Genomic DNA, 14,189 nt, shown 5'->3' with positions numbered 1-14,189 from the left:
TGCATTTAATAAAAGTTGCCGTGACTTTAAGCTTTGTCTACCTTTAGTGACAGGTACTTTTCCTTCACTGTAACAAGGATCCCAAGAGGTAAGGATTGATCAAGCCATAAGAAGATGTGACTTTTTGATTTAACATTATTACATCTATTTTCCTGCTTGCCTGCAAACAAGTGAATTGCTGGAATCAAGGAGGAAGCAGAATTTGAGTTTCAGAGCTGAAGCCAGTGTAGTTCAGTTATGTACGTTTTGTGGTAGAAGTTGGACTGGGCTGACCTTCCGAAGGTACAGGGAGATCTGGGGACAACAGAATCCAGAATTCTTTGCCTTCCAATAGTTCCCTTGCTGTAGTAATGGTCCAGAGGTCACTCAGCCCAGAACAACAATAGAAACAGAAATTCCAAACTGCTTCCTTTCTCTTTCTTCTCGTACTCCCACTCTTAACAAACAAACAAACAACAACAACAAAAAAAAACAACCCAAACACAGGAGACTGAATAAGTATGCAAACTAAGTATTGCTCTTTCAGACAAATGCAGAAAAGTGAACTAATGTTTAAATACATCCTTTTTTTCATCAGCTCCTGGGCTACAGCGAAAAGCCTGTAAACCTGCAGATGTTCATCGGAACTGCAGATGATCGCTACTTAAGGCCTCATGCATTTTACCAGGTGCACCGAATCACTGGAAAAACTGTTGCTACAGCAAGTCAGGAGATAATCATTGCCAGCACAAAAGTTTTGGAAATACCACTTCTTCCTGAAAATAATATGTCAGCCAGGTACTTTGCAGCTCTACAGCTGATTTATCTTTTTTTCTTTCCCTTTTGTACTAAAGAAACATCTAGTAAAACAGTATATTTATGATTCATGATAAATGTGTCAGCACTGAGAAATAAGTAAGTCTTCAGGTAATGTTAGAAGTAATGAAGCAGGGAAACAAGGAAACTCATGTGATTGGTGGGAAGATGAACGACTTGGGGGTTTATGCTTTCCCATCTAATCTGTATGTATGTATGACCCCACATTTGTAGAATTGCATGTGAACTGTAACTGGCTGGTAGAGTTCAGCTGCTTGTTTTTCAGTAACGTGGTTGTCTGACTTCTCATATCCTGACAGGCATTTTCTCTTAATTTTTTTTTTAACAGTTGAGTTATTCTAATGTTTCAGGTCTTGACAGATAGAATGTGCCAAATAATAGTTTAATACTGCTTAGTTTCAGCAACAATTATACTGCTCTGTTCTGCCTGGAGTGTCCATGAAGTGAGTGAAGCAGTTATTTGTTAATGTAGCTTGTTTATTTCTAATGAGACTTCTAAGGCCAGCTTAGATTTCCTAAAGTTACAGGACTCATGCTACTTCCATTGAATGCTCTGGACCCACAGTAACAGTCTTCAGAAGCTTCTGTGTTATTTGATTGAAGTATTGTGTGGCTTATGTGAATAATCAATAACCATACGGAATGGTAGCTGAGATGTGATGGCTGCAGTTCTGTCATTCTCTCTTCCTAAGCTGAACTAAATATCGTCCTTGTAAATGTTTACTGCATTACATAGCTTACTTTGAATAACACTAGAGGTTGAAAAAAGCAGCAGCTAAGTGTTTGTAAGGCAGAATATATAAAATTTGCTGACATTTGACACCAACATCTGTTAATGGAAACATTTAAAACAGCATAACGTGGGGAAAATTTGCATCTTCTTCATCCTTTAACAGAAAGGCTTGCAGAGTATACTTAAGCAAAAGTTTGATTCATTTTCTTCCATTTCTCTTCTAATCCTCACCTCCCTCCAGTATCGATTGTGCGGGTATTTTGAAACTTCGCAATTCAGATATTGAGCTCCGTAAGGGAGAGACAGATATTGGAAGAAAGAATACCAGAGTCCGACTCGTGTTTCGTGTTCACATCCCACAACCTAGTGGAAAAGTCTTATCTCTGCAGACTGCTTCCATACCTGTTGAATGCTGTAAGATTGCTTTAACTATATGTAATTCATACTCGTGTTTCCTGCACGTGTCTGTGATAATGTCATTCTGATGATATTTACTGTCAGAATATCTGTAATGATTGCGTGTGAAAAGTATTGCGTGTAAGGAGCTTAATTAAGAAAAAATGATACCTGTTTATTTGAGGATGGTAGTTAGCAGTGGGTAACCTGAAGGTTCTGGGGAATAGCAGTGTTTTAGGCTTTAAACCTAATACTGCAGTCACACAATTAGCAGCTTAAGAAGGAGGCAGCGGCGAAAGTAAGTATTTGTTTTAGGAAGAAATAATACCTTTCATTTACAACAGTCTGTATACCATTACTTGTTTTACAGCAATACCTGATGAGCAGCTGACCTTGTAGGAAGTTCATGTCTTTAAATGCTGGCAGTAAGGAAATGAATCAAATAAGAAAGTAGCTTCTAAAGTACTTTTTAACTTACTGTTCCTTACTTAAAAATTGCATTTGCTGTAACAGTAGAATCTGTTGGGTTTCATGGCTTCTTATTGTTTGTTAAAAGAATTATGTTGAAATTAGGTAGATAGAACAAACAGGTTAAATAATGCACAATTTATATACTTATATATTTGTATTTATTTATATTATACTTAATATATATTTATAGGTAACTTTTAGTTTCTACTCCAATGCTTTAGTTTTGGGCCGTAGGAGAATTGCTGCTATGGTTATAACTGCGAGTAATATTTTTCTGCTTCCTTTTGTTTTAAAGCTCAGCGATCTGCTCAAGAACTTCCTCAGATTGAGAAGTACAGCATCAATAGTTGCTCAGTCAATGGAGGCCATGAAATGGTGGTAACAGGATCTAATTTCCTTCCAGAATCAAAAATCATATTTTTTGAAAAAGGACAAGGTAAGTGCTTCTCTATTTTATTCCTTAACAACAAAATAAGAAAACACTACCTAAGCTTAATTTTAGGAAAAAAGGATATTTTTAAATATAAAAAAAATGAAGTCTGAAGTAGGAATTTGAAACTTCAGCTTGAACACTGATCTGTAGGTGGTGGTTGGCAGTGATTGCTGAGAACAGCACTTGTGATCTGGGAAGACAGCTGCAGCATAACTGGCTTTGAATAAAGATGCAGTTAATAGATCATATCATTTATTTTCTTCTCCTTAATATAACAAGAAAAGGTGAAAAATGAATATGGGAAATAATGAAAACCTACTGGTTTTCACTGATATTTTTGGTGTTACTTCATGTTTTATCATTACATGGAACTTAATTATTTATTTTGCTTCTCGAGGCTTTGGTTGCAGTCAGAGCTTTTACAAAAGCACTAGCTTAGCTCTCCTGTTATTTTAGGTTAAAAATTTAAAATATGTCTCAATAAATATATTAAAAATACATGATAAAATGTGTATCATCACAAAACTTGATATTAAAATTGAATTTTTTACCCAAAGTCTCTGATTCTTCAGAGTTGCAGTGTAAAGGATCATTTAGTTGTGGTGGTTGCATCATAAACATACAGGCTCAGTTCCTGCAAGTCTCAAATACAGATACAAAATTCACTGAGAAGTCACATTTGTGATGTAAGAACTGCCTGTAACAGAATGTTGAAGTGGAAAATTGGTAGAAAAATTTTGCTTTTTATCTGGAGTTAAGCCATTTTTTTCCATAGTTTTGTCATTTTTCAGAAATAACTACTATTTGCATACCAATTAAATTTTGTTTAATAATGCAACTACATCAACTAGGGAATTCAACACTCAAAAATCCAATGAAAATATCTTTGCTACTCTTCCCTGAACAACTGAAAGCGGGTATTCCAGTTCCAGCAGTGATAATTTAACTTGTTGGATAATTTAGCATCTTGGAGCAGTATGTATATGTAACGTATGCATGTATGCACCTGTGTTTATCACTAAACAAAGTAAATTAAGGGGTTGCAGCTAAGTCCAATTCTGCCACATCCTTGTTTTTCTTAAATATTTAAGTAAAGGTGTGGTGTTGATTTTGTTTTAATTGGCAAATGTAGCATAAGTTGCTTTTTTAATGCATTGTATATGTTGATATCCATTTTTTCAGGTTGTACTTTTAAGCCCTTTTGAGGAAACATTGCTGCTGGTCAGTAGATTAAGGATGGCAGGTTGTGCTAGGTCAGAGCAAGGAGGATGTTCACTAAGGTTCAGTGACCTCCCTCACAGCACAGACAGCTTGCCCCATAGTTGAACTACAGGACCTTTTGGTTCTGCAGCACATATTTGCCTTCATTTTATAACCTTTGGATATGTACAGGCAGCTACGGTTTATATTGTTTTTCATATGGTGACTGAGCCTGTAAATCTTCAGCATGTTTGTTTGAATAATCCTAAATAGTATTGGTTATTTAACTTCATTTTTAAAAATTATTTGGGGAAAAAAAAAACCTCCAACCACACTGCCTCCTTTAGAGCCAGATCCAGCTGTTTGTAATCAGGTTCTGTTAAATGCAGAATCTTACACAACATTCAGCTTCAGTGCCTGTAGTACTTAAACTCCAAAGAATCCCTATGTAGTGCAATCTGTTTAAAATGTATGTCACTGAATTGCTGTTTTATGACTGACAGGAAATGCACTTCTCAAGTATTTAAGATGAAGTATTTAAGGATTTTAGAAGATGCTTTTTGCTTCAATTATTTGTTAATTTCTCCCAACAGATGGACGACCTCAGTGGGAGGTAGAAGGGAAAATAATTAGGGAAAAGTGTCAAGGGGTGAGAAACTTTCTTTTTCTTTCTTTAGAAATCATGTTTTAAAGTGAGGAACTACTCATCTTCATTGTTCTGAAATTTAGACCTCGTTTAGCAAAGCAGATCATTGTCTGATTCAGACAGACGACTGGAGACTTCTAAATTGCCTTGATTCTTTAAAATAGCCATTAAGATGATGTGCTGAAAGAACTGGAAGTAGATGCTTGAGAAAGCATTGCAAAAAGAAATTCAAATTGGGCAAAAAAAACCCTGAAAATAAGTTTTGTAAGATGACTAGTAATTTCTAGCGCATTAGAATCTTTCTTTCAAGCTTAAGTGATCCAAAGTGCAATTCTTTTTGACTCCTGGTGTATTTTATGCACTGGCAGGTAAACGAAGCATCATTTAGAAGTGTCTCTTTAACAAGTGCTACCTTCAGAACGCTTTGGTTTAGGAAAGAAAAGAAGTCTCTGGTTAACAGTTTGCTAATAGTGCTGCTTTGATATGTAATATAGGCATAAATTTCAAGTTCATCTGTTGAGGAATATCAGTCTGCTTTAGTTTTACTGTTAAACTGAACAGTTGGTTCTTCTGTGATTAATAGCAGTTTCATTTGCATTTAATATGTAAAACGTTTTCTTTGAAACTTTCTTACAGGCAAACATCATACTTGAAGTTCCACCATACCACAACAAAACTATTACAGCTGCAGTTCAGGTGCAGTTTTATCTCTGCAATGGCAAGAGGAAAAAAAGCCAATCTCAGCGTTTTACTTACACACCAGGTACTAAATGTAAAAAAAGTAAAAAGCTGCATTTTATATATATTTTTTTTTAGGTAAGCATTTCAAAGTAGGTTAGACAGTCTTTGTACCTTTGACAGGCAGATGAGACTAGCTTTGAACAGTCTGAAATTTAGAGTAATAAGTGCTACAACTACAGCCAAGTATTTCTATGTTACACATTTTACAGAATAATTTGCATTTTACCAAAAAAAGTGTTAATCTTGTATGTTTGGCATGAGAAAACTACTAGATATACAGTGCCTCCTGCTTTGCCTGCCACTACCTTGCTATTAAGAAATTCGTGCCCACTGAGAGTGGTCACAGTTCACAGGGGACAAATGATGAATTTAGATCCTTTGCTGCTGTTTGGAGGACCTAAGGTCAGATACCTAAGAGTCTTTTGTATGAATATTGAAACAATCTTCTTGAAGATAACTTGTATACTGGCAAAGAAAGCTTCCATTAATTTACACTATTTAAAATAAGCTCTGCTTGCTGCTTGTACTCTAAAATTACAGACTGTGCATAAATTGAGCAACGTTACTTAAGTATGTGGTGCACTAGGTATACATTTGTTGTGTTCTCAAATATATCTGATGCTATTCTTAAGAATATCAGCTCCTAAGATAATTACAAAAATATCATCTAAGATGCATCTTGCGATGCATATTCAAAGTGGAATGAAGTAATGAAACCTACTGCTTAAATAAGAAAGTGTTCTACTTATAACTGCAGCTGTAGTTGCACAAGCTTTTAAACCCCCATTTATTAATATGTTTAACACTTCAACATTAATGTAAAATGTAGAATAGCAACCAAGCTTTAAAAAACATAGTATTTTTCTACTGTTTGTTCTTAAAATCTGTATCTTTTCCTGAGCCTACCTGTGACTTCAAAAAAAAAAAAAAAAAAAAAAAGACAAGTAAAAGTGGTATCTGTTTAAAAAAAAAAAAAAAAGCATTTGCTTTTTCCTTGTGCCTCATTTGAACTCTTATCTGACTGTTTTTAGCAGAGCCTGGTAGCAGCCCCTGCACACATACCCTTGGTAAGCTGTATCATTTGGATGTACTACTGGACTTTCTCTGGCTGGGTTGCAATAAGAGGCACGCACTGCATACAGGGTAGTTCAGAAAGGAGAAAACTGCCTTTGAATAAATGCTAGGAGGATTCTTCTCCCTTTATGCCTGTAGTGCTAATTCTTGAAGTCAAAGAAAATAAAAGCATAGCAAAAGGAAAAGGGAAATTAGAACAAGGATATAAACAGTACTATCATGGTTGTTAAATGACAGTGTGCATGTATTTATCACAGGCTGAAAATGAATTGGAATTGTAATACACAGTTTTACTTTTTCTAGTTATAATGAAGCAAGAGCACAGAGATGAGGTGGATTTGTCTACTGTTCCATCCTTGGCACTGCCTCACACGAGCAACGTCCAAGGCCTGCATTCTATCCGAACTCAGTTGCCTTCACCAGAGCAAGGCCATCCTCATGACAATTTACTGTCTACATCACCCAGGAGCCTTGTGTGTCCAGTTCAACCACCATATACAGCAATGGTGACCTCAGCGGTATCCCACCTGTCGCATATGCAAGGTAGAAACCTTAGTCCAAGTGAAGAGTGTCATGTTTTGCCCCCTGCTGTGGTTCAGTCTTTTCAGGTAACATCAGCACCTCCTGTGAGGCCTTCCTATCAGCCTATGCAGTCCAGTGATGTGTACAACGAACAGTCTGGTCTTCCTATGAACTCTGCCTCCAGCCAAGGATTTGATGCTATTTCATTTCAGCAAGACACAGCTGTACCTCATCTGATAAACCTTAGCTGCCAAGCTCTACCACCAATGCCGTTCCATTCTTCAAATCCAGGTTCTGTGTCAACATCAAGTACAGCAGGGCACCCGCTAGCACGCTCAGCACATTCAGGACAGTCATCTTCGCACCTGCCATCGATGGGATACCACTGCCCAAGCGCCGGGCAGGCCTCTCTCCCTTCTGCAATGAGTCGCTCCCTTGGGCAGTCTTCTCCCCAGCTGCAGCAAGTCCCATACCATTCTACAAACCCAGCCTCCACTTCCCCATCCCCAACAGCTTCCCATCCTTTGGTCCATTCACCGCTGTCCGGACCATCATCACCCCAGCTACAACCTATGCCTTACCAATCTCCTAGCTCAGGACCTGCCTCATCTCCCCCACCAGCCACTGTAAGTCAGTCGGGACAGCACTCCCCTCAAGCACATAGTCCTGCATTGGGAGGTCTTAATGCAGCTTCGTCTTTAGTGCACCATCCCGTGTGCGATTCATCTCCATTTTCACCAGATGGGGCAGCTATTAACATTAAGCCAGAACCTGAAGATCGAGAATTGAATTTTCAGATAGGACTACAAGACATCACACTGGATGATGGTAAGTGGATTTAATATTTTAATACTGGGGTATAATTACAAATTACACTGAACCAAAAATTGTTGAAGGAAATGGTTATTTTGCTCACAGAAGTATATTTGTACTATAAAAATGGAGTCGTATTTTTGCATCCAAAGCAATGACTTATTTAAAGCTAACAATAGTCATACAGTTGAACTAGTTTAGCATACAGTTTGCCTGTAGCCTTTGTTTTTAGTCATAAAACAAGGCCAGAGAATTAATTCCTGCATATCTACACTTTATCTACAGGGAATTAATTTGAAGCCTCTTCTAATTTCCAGCATATTTCAGTGAAAGTCATCAAAATATCTGAGTTACGTAACTGTAGTTCAGATCATGATTTCATGGAGCTATCCCAGTTCTGAGAGGCAGGCTGTTTTGCTGGAAGTACAGCACGTGCATTTTGGCACCATCTTAGTCTCTTCCTCTACATTCCGTAGAAAAGCTGCCATCATTCAGCACCTCTGCTCACTGTAGCTGTTGGCTTTCTCCTTACCACTTTGGCTACATTTTTGAGAAATTCACCAGCTTCCTGTAAACAAGGACCATGATGGAAGGCATTCTGATGCTAAGGCCAGACCATAAAATCCTCAACTCGAAATACCTGGACAGTGTTAATTTAGAAAACCAAGTGGAAAGTAGCAGTTATCAGATGCTGAGTGTTGGGAGTATTTTAGGCATATGTGAGAAGGAATTTAAAGAAAGCGTCAGATTGAAGTGACTGAAAGAGCAGAAAGGCCTGGCCTTAAAAGGTATGTAGAAGGTATTTGATATTAATGATGGGCACCTTACTAGTATCTGTTTTCTCCAGTAGGTTTAGCTGTAGTTTTTTAGTTATCCCTTGCAAGAGTAGGCTATCTGTTAAATATCCACATCAGTCAGCTTTCCTTGAATTAGAAAGGAAAAAAGAGACCAACTCTTTCCAGGACATGCTGAGAGAAGAGGAAGACTTTAGGGAACAGAATATTTAAAATTTCTACTTCCACGCTAGAGGAGTGAGAACAAAATCTAATGTTTCCAAAAAATGTCACATTAGAACCTGTCTCTTAGCCTGCTTCCCTTCACACCCACGAAAAAGATACAGAAATTGAAAAATAAAAACAAACCACCTAAATACTGTAATTAAACCCTTCACACTGTAAGCAGAAGCATTTAGCATTTATGAGCAGCTCAGTTTGGAAGTTCCTGCCTGGAAGTTAGAATGAATGCACGGTAGAGAAAAGAAAGCAAACTTTTTTCCCCCTATATCTCAAGTTGAAATTTCTTCTAGAAACTGTTTTTTCTGCTTTACATTTAAATTATTGAGTTGTTTCTATGCTGACAAACATTATATTCTTTCAATAGCAGGAAAAGCTTAAAGTGTACCCATTTGCTAATATGTTAGAGAAATAAAACCAGTATGCAGAAGATACAAATGACCACAGTTTCAATAATTATTATTTTCCAAAATAATGCTGGCTGTGGTAGTTAGTCACATAACCTGTGAGTACACTGTTTGTTTCCTATATGGAAAACAACATATTTTTAAATGCTAAACAACCCCTGGCATAAGCTATACATTTACAAGTGTTTAAATGATGTTCACTGCAGTTCAGTATTACTGCCATTCAGTGATTGAATTGTTCAGAAGTAGAAATCTGAGAAATGGAAAACTGGTAGATTTTATTCTTATTCAGTCTGCCAGTTCAGGTTTGATGTGGAGCCTGAAACTTGCTGTTCCAAAAGTCTTAAAGAGCACAGTGACATGAAACAAGCTGCTCAATGTTCTCAACATGAATAAATACACCCTCTCTTTGACCAGCTTGTATTTTAAAAAATAATAAAAAAAAAAGTTTAGACAGGAACTTTTTAAAACGTATCTAATGTTTTACTGTGGTTTATGAAATAATTAGAAAAAATTGCTTTTGTTTATTATTGAATTTTAGTTTCCATACAAATAGAGCTGGACACAAATTGCAGATGAATTACTCTAATGTTATAAAAACTAAAAAAAATCCAAACGTAAGTGGACATATAAATAAATATTAATAGGGTGCGTTCTCCCAAGTAACGTATCAAACATGAAAGCTATATTTAGCTAGAAAATGGGCTTTTAAATAGGTTACCAATTAAGGCAAGTAAACTGCCCCCAAAATAATCCTAAGGCCAACTAAATTTTTTGTTTAAATTGTATCTTGATTACTGCACTCAGTAGCTTAAAACAAACAAACAAATCTGACAACATAAATAATCTTCTTTCAGTAAGGTGCACTATTTTAAAATCAGCACAGATAGTTTCTTTATCAAGAAAATAAAGTACTGGAACAGAATTTGAGTGGTGTACAAAATGCTACTTCTCATTACCAAGCTGTTTAGCTTGCCAGAATATCCTTCCCCCCCACAAATCCAAAACTTAATATGGAACAACAGAGCTCCTACTTCAATCTTGATCCAGCATCTCTTGGAAGGTGCAAAATCTGGATTCTCTCTTTTCAGTTCTTTTGCAACATCAGAAACACTTGGCAATGACCAGAACAGAGCATCATTTTAGTTTAGTTCTATTCCTTTGCCCTTAACACAAGTGGGGCCCTCTTCAGACTGAGTGAAAAAAGCTTTCAGAATTGGAAAGCAGATCCTTTACCTGAATTACACTTACAGGAAAAAAAAAAAAGTTTACTTCAGCCAGTGTGGCTTTTTGTTTTCCAACAGGATCTGACTGATGTTTTAGGGCTTTCCAGTTGATGCCTTGAATTTGCCCTTAGATTTGGGTTCATAACTATTCCCACAGTCTTTGCTTCCCACATTTTGTAACTCACTTAAAGACTCTAAGGACATCTAGATATGAAATTAGAAGATTAAAGAAAATGTTTGATACATAAGACAAATTCAAAGTATTCAAACTTGTATTTTAGGCTGCTACTTAAAGGACATCATGAAAACCAGTGCTGTTTTCTCCTGCTTAGGACTTTCCAGTAGTCCAATCTGCACAAGCTGATATTGCACTGCATAAGAGCAGCTTCCTATGCTTTATTTGTCCCATTCCCTTCTCCATCTCCTCCCCTCCTTCCTTTAACAGCTTTCACTAAGTCCTTCCTCTGCCTGTCTTCCCAGGCTGACATTTCCCTGTATAGATAGCAGAATACTTAGGGCTGCAAGTGTAAACAAGAAAGCTACAACAGTTGGTCATTTCAGTCCTTTCCTGTGTATGTGGTCCATTCTGTGTTCTGTTGTGCAATCATCTAATAAAGGTCCCATTTCTTTACAACTAGTAAAAAATTAGTCAAAGTTGCCTCCAATCTAGTTCTCTGATGAGGCCCTGTTAATTTGTTCACTTTTTTTTTTTTTTTAAAGAAAAAAGAAGCTTCCACTGTGATAGTTTGCCTATCCCACTGTCAAGTTCTAGATTTAAAGCTATTCTAATACTGTTGATCTTACAAGAACCTAGGTTTATTTTACGGTTTAGGAGCAAGTTTACCTTGTATTTCATGGCTTTCTACAACGATGAGATTTCTAGCATGTATTTCTAATAACTGTATTTAACCATTTTAAAGTATTATGTTAGTCTGTATTCAGCAACTCAGGATGACCTTCTGCTAATCCTCTAACATTCTGTTACTCATTACATCTCCGCTACCTCAAGCAGGAGATTAGAAAATCTAGTACATGGATTTATTATAAATCATAACGAGAAATCCTCCAACAGCTTTGTGTACATGAAGCCATAATTCGGCTTTGTCAGATGCACTCCACATGAAATTCTAAGCCACTTGCATTCATTATAATAGTTCTGTTTGATAGCTCTCTACTCAGTAAGCTCTCTTGCTTGGAAGATCAGACTACAGATTTTCTAGTGAAAGCAGAACAGATCATTCCAGGTAGCTTTTTACTTTACCTTCAGCTTAACTTCTGTACAAGCTGTAGTTGAACCTTAATAGCAATAACTAGCAAGGAAGGTCTGAAGAATGACTAAGCGATATTTCTCTATATCTAACTAAACCTTATGAATTAACAGTTACTAGTTAAGGAGTTTCCTGCACAGCAAAACAATCGAGGTCTACAGAAACAGGAATACTGAATGCCAGAACAACCTGTTGCATTTTGCTGCATGCCTTGACCGGGATACGTGTGGCAAGAACTGCAGCCTGCATTGTATGCAGAACCTACAGAATACTTGCAATTCTAAAAGCCATTCAGAAAATCAGACTAGTTCATTCATCAAGGTTGCATTTAAATACCATCTCTCTTCGTATTCTGTATATTAGATACCATCAAGCAGTGCAGGAATTGCAATAAAAGAATATACAGTTCTATATGGGCTGCTCTGAAAGTAATGCCTCCTGTAGTTTTCATGGAAACTACAACAGATACAAATAACAGTAGCTGATAGAGCAGGTTCTCAGTGCATAACACTGTTTCTCAACAGTCACAACCATTAGCTATGCATTTCTGCCAGTGATGAGCAAGAGCCTGCGTACCACACTCATAAAAATATGCACCAGTGGAAGGGAACCACTATTGCTGCTGCTGAAACACACCACCCACCGCCTCACTGTGCTCACAGCCTTTGCCTGGTGTCCATAAGTGTTCAGTGAGTATCAGTGAGTGTCATTGGGTGCCATTTCTTTCTGTATGGAGTAGGAATTCAGTGATACACCTTTGCTTCCTTTACACTTTCATGTCAGACACCATTTTGTCAGACTGCCCCTCTGCTACCATTTGTCACACAGCAACAAAATGTAACTCAGTATTAGTGGAAAGGTTCAGCCTTCATTCTGCCACACCACTCACATCCGCCTCTGACATTGTGGGCCAATAATAGGAGGCATTACTTTTGGAGCAGCCCTCAATTCTCCTCATAAGCTTATGGACTCCTTCAGCACATCCTGAAGTTGAACAAGATGGCAAGAAAAAACTTGAAATGTATGGAAATGTTAATTAATTAAGAGTGGAAGGAAGAAAGATCCAGACACTGAGTACTAGATTGAAGGGAAAAGGTTGGAATGATGAGAAGTGAAAGGATGTTATCCATCTGTGGTTGTCAGCAGTTGAAGGATGTTATGATCATACATCCTAGTGGAGTCATTCACTACATTCATAGAACCAGTGCCAAAACAGTATCTTTTTAGATGATCAGTTGTAGATTGCTACTGCATTAAGTTGTCTGGATAAATAATCAGGATTTACAGTTACAGCCAGCTAATGTCTGAATCCTGCTGTGAGTCTCTGCACAATGCCTCATAACTAATGTAAGAACACCTAATTGTCCCTCCACAAAAAGGTTCCCATTTAAGAATTAGAAGAGGTTAGAAACTTATTTTGGGGGTGCAAATACTGTGTGTACACCATGGTGCAGATACTACCAAGAGTAGCAAAACTGGGAGGAGTTGGACATGTCATTGCAACAGTGGTAAAAACACACTTAGACACTTCTGCACTGCTTTCCACAGCCCAGCTCTAAGACTCACGCATAATGCTTACCGTATTAAACTCATTTTCTTGCTTGAAAGAAAGAGGCAGTTGTGTGACTTACATATCATAGTAAAACCAATTCATTTAAAAGCAGAATGTGACAGAGCCATGGCATGCACAGAGAATCTTGTTACTGCACAAAGTAACTTTACAACTTGTACTGCAACTCTACAGGCCAAACGTTTGTGCACACCTGTCTGTACAGTTGCAAGTGTTATGTGTCTGTGAAGACTGTACTCTTAACACTTCTTACATCCTGATTAAATAAGTTTTTTAAAAAAAATAAAAATCAGTGAAGCTGGTGTTAAACTTGAAATTTCTAAAGTAAGCTCATTCTGTCGCTTCAAGTAGTAACATGGTGAGCAAGGCAGCTCACTGTGCCCATGGTAGTTTGCCATTCCAAATGTGTGCTTCCATATGCCTGTCTTTGATCACAAACCAACAGTCACAGCTGGCTGCTCCACAGCAGGGAGGACTGAGGGTTAAGTATAGCCCTGCAGCTGCTTTTTTTTTTTTTTTGAGGGAAAGCTGACACCCTATTACTTGGTGGCTGTAGGAAGTCTAAATGAGGTTTAATAGCCAGCACTAACTAGTATGATGTAACAGCTGATCTAACGCTCTGGAGTCGACAAAAGGCAGCTTATATTCAAGGAAACTTGTGCTGGGGTCTGCTTTGAGGTTTACTGACGCTTTTTCCATCTGTAAGTACACCAATTCACTGACCTGTCTTCTCAAATACAATCTCCTGGGTAGATGCAGCAATGCTACCAGGCCTAAGCAGTTTATACAGTCTGCTATAGACAGACTTCCTTTGCAAAGAATATAAAGAAACCCAGTCTGTGCTACTTACTGCAGCATCA

The 14,189-nt window shown here is 37.5% G+C and overlaps 1 protein-coding gene across 4 annotated transcripts in view; it reads left to right on the top strand.

Annotated features, from left to right (window-relative positions):
* The window catches only part of NFATC3 (nuclear factor of activated T cells 3), a 59,406-nt gene that overhangs the window by 34,375 nt on the left and 10,842 nt on the right, over positions 1 to 14,189 (top strand). For all 4 annotated transcript variants that reach the window (XM_085234618.1, XM_085234616.1, XM_085234617.1 and 1 more), the window contains exons 4-9: positions 578 to 777; positions 1,791 to 1,963; positions 2,712 to 2,852; positions 4,643 to 4,698; positions 5,332 to 5,458; positions 6,814 to 7,860. In XM_085234618.1, coding sequence (XP_085090744.1) covers positions 578 to 777; positions 1,791 to 1,963; positions 2,712 to 2,852; positions 4,643 to 4,698; positions 5,332 to 5,458; positions 6,814 to 7,860 — 1,744 coding nt within the window. The remainder of the gene's footprint in view (positions 1 to 577; positions 778 to 1,790; positions 1,964 to 2,711; positions 2,853 to 4,642; positions 4,699 to 5,331; positions 5,459 to 6,813; positions 7,861 to 14,189) is intronic.

This window comes from Meleagris gallopavo, chromosome 13 (assembly GCF_905368555.1).
Source record: "Meleagris gallopavo chromosome 13, MGAL_WU_HG_1.1, whole genome shotgun sequence".
NCBI classification, from domain to species: Eukaryota; Metazoa; Chordata; class Aves; order Galliformes; family Phasianidae; genus Meleagris; species Meleagris gallopavo.
Note: the sequence above shows the minus strand (reverse complement) of the source record. Positions and strands in the feature narration are given on the sequence as shown.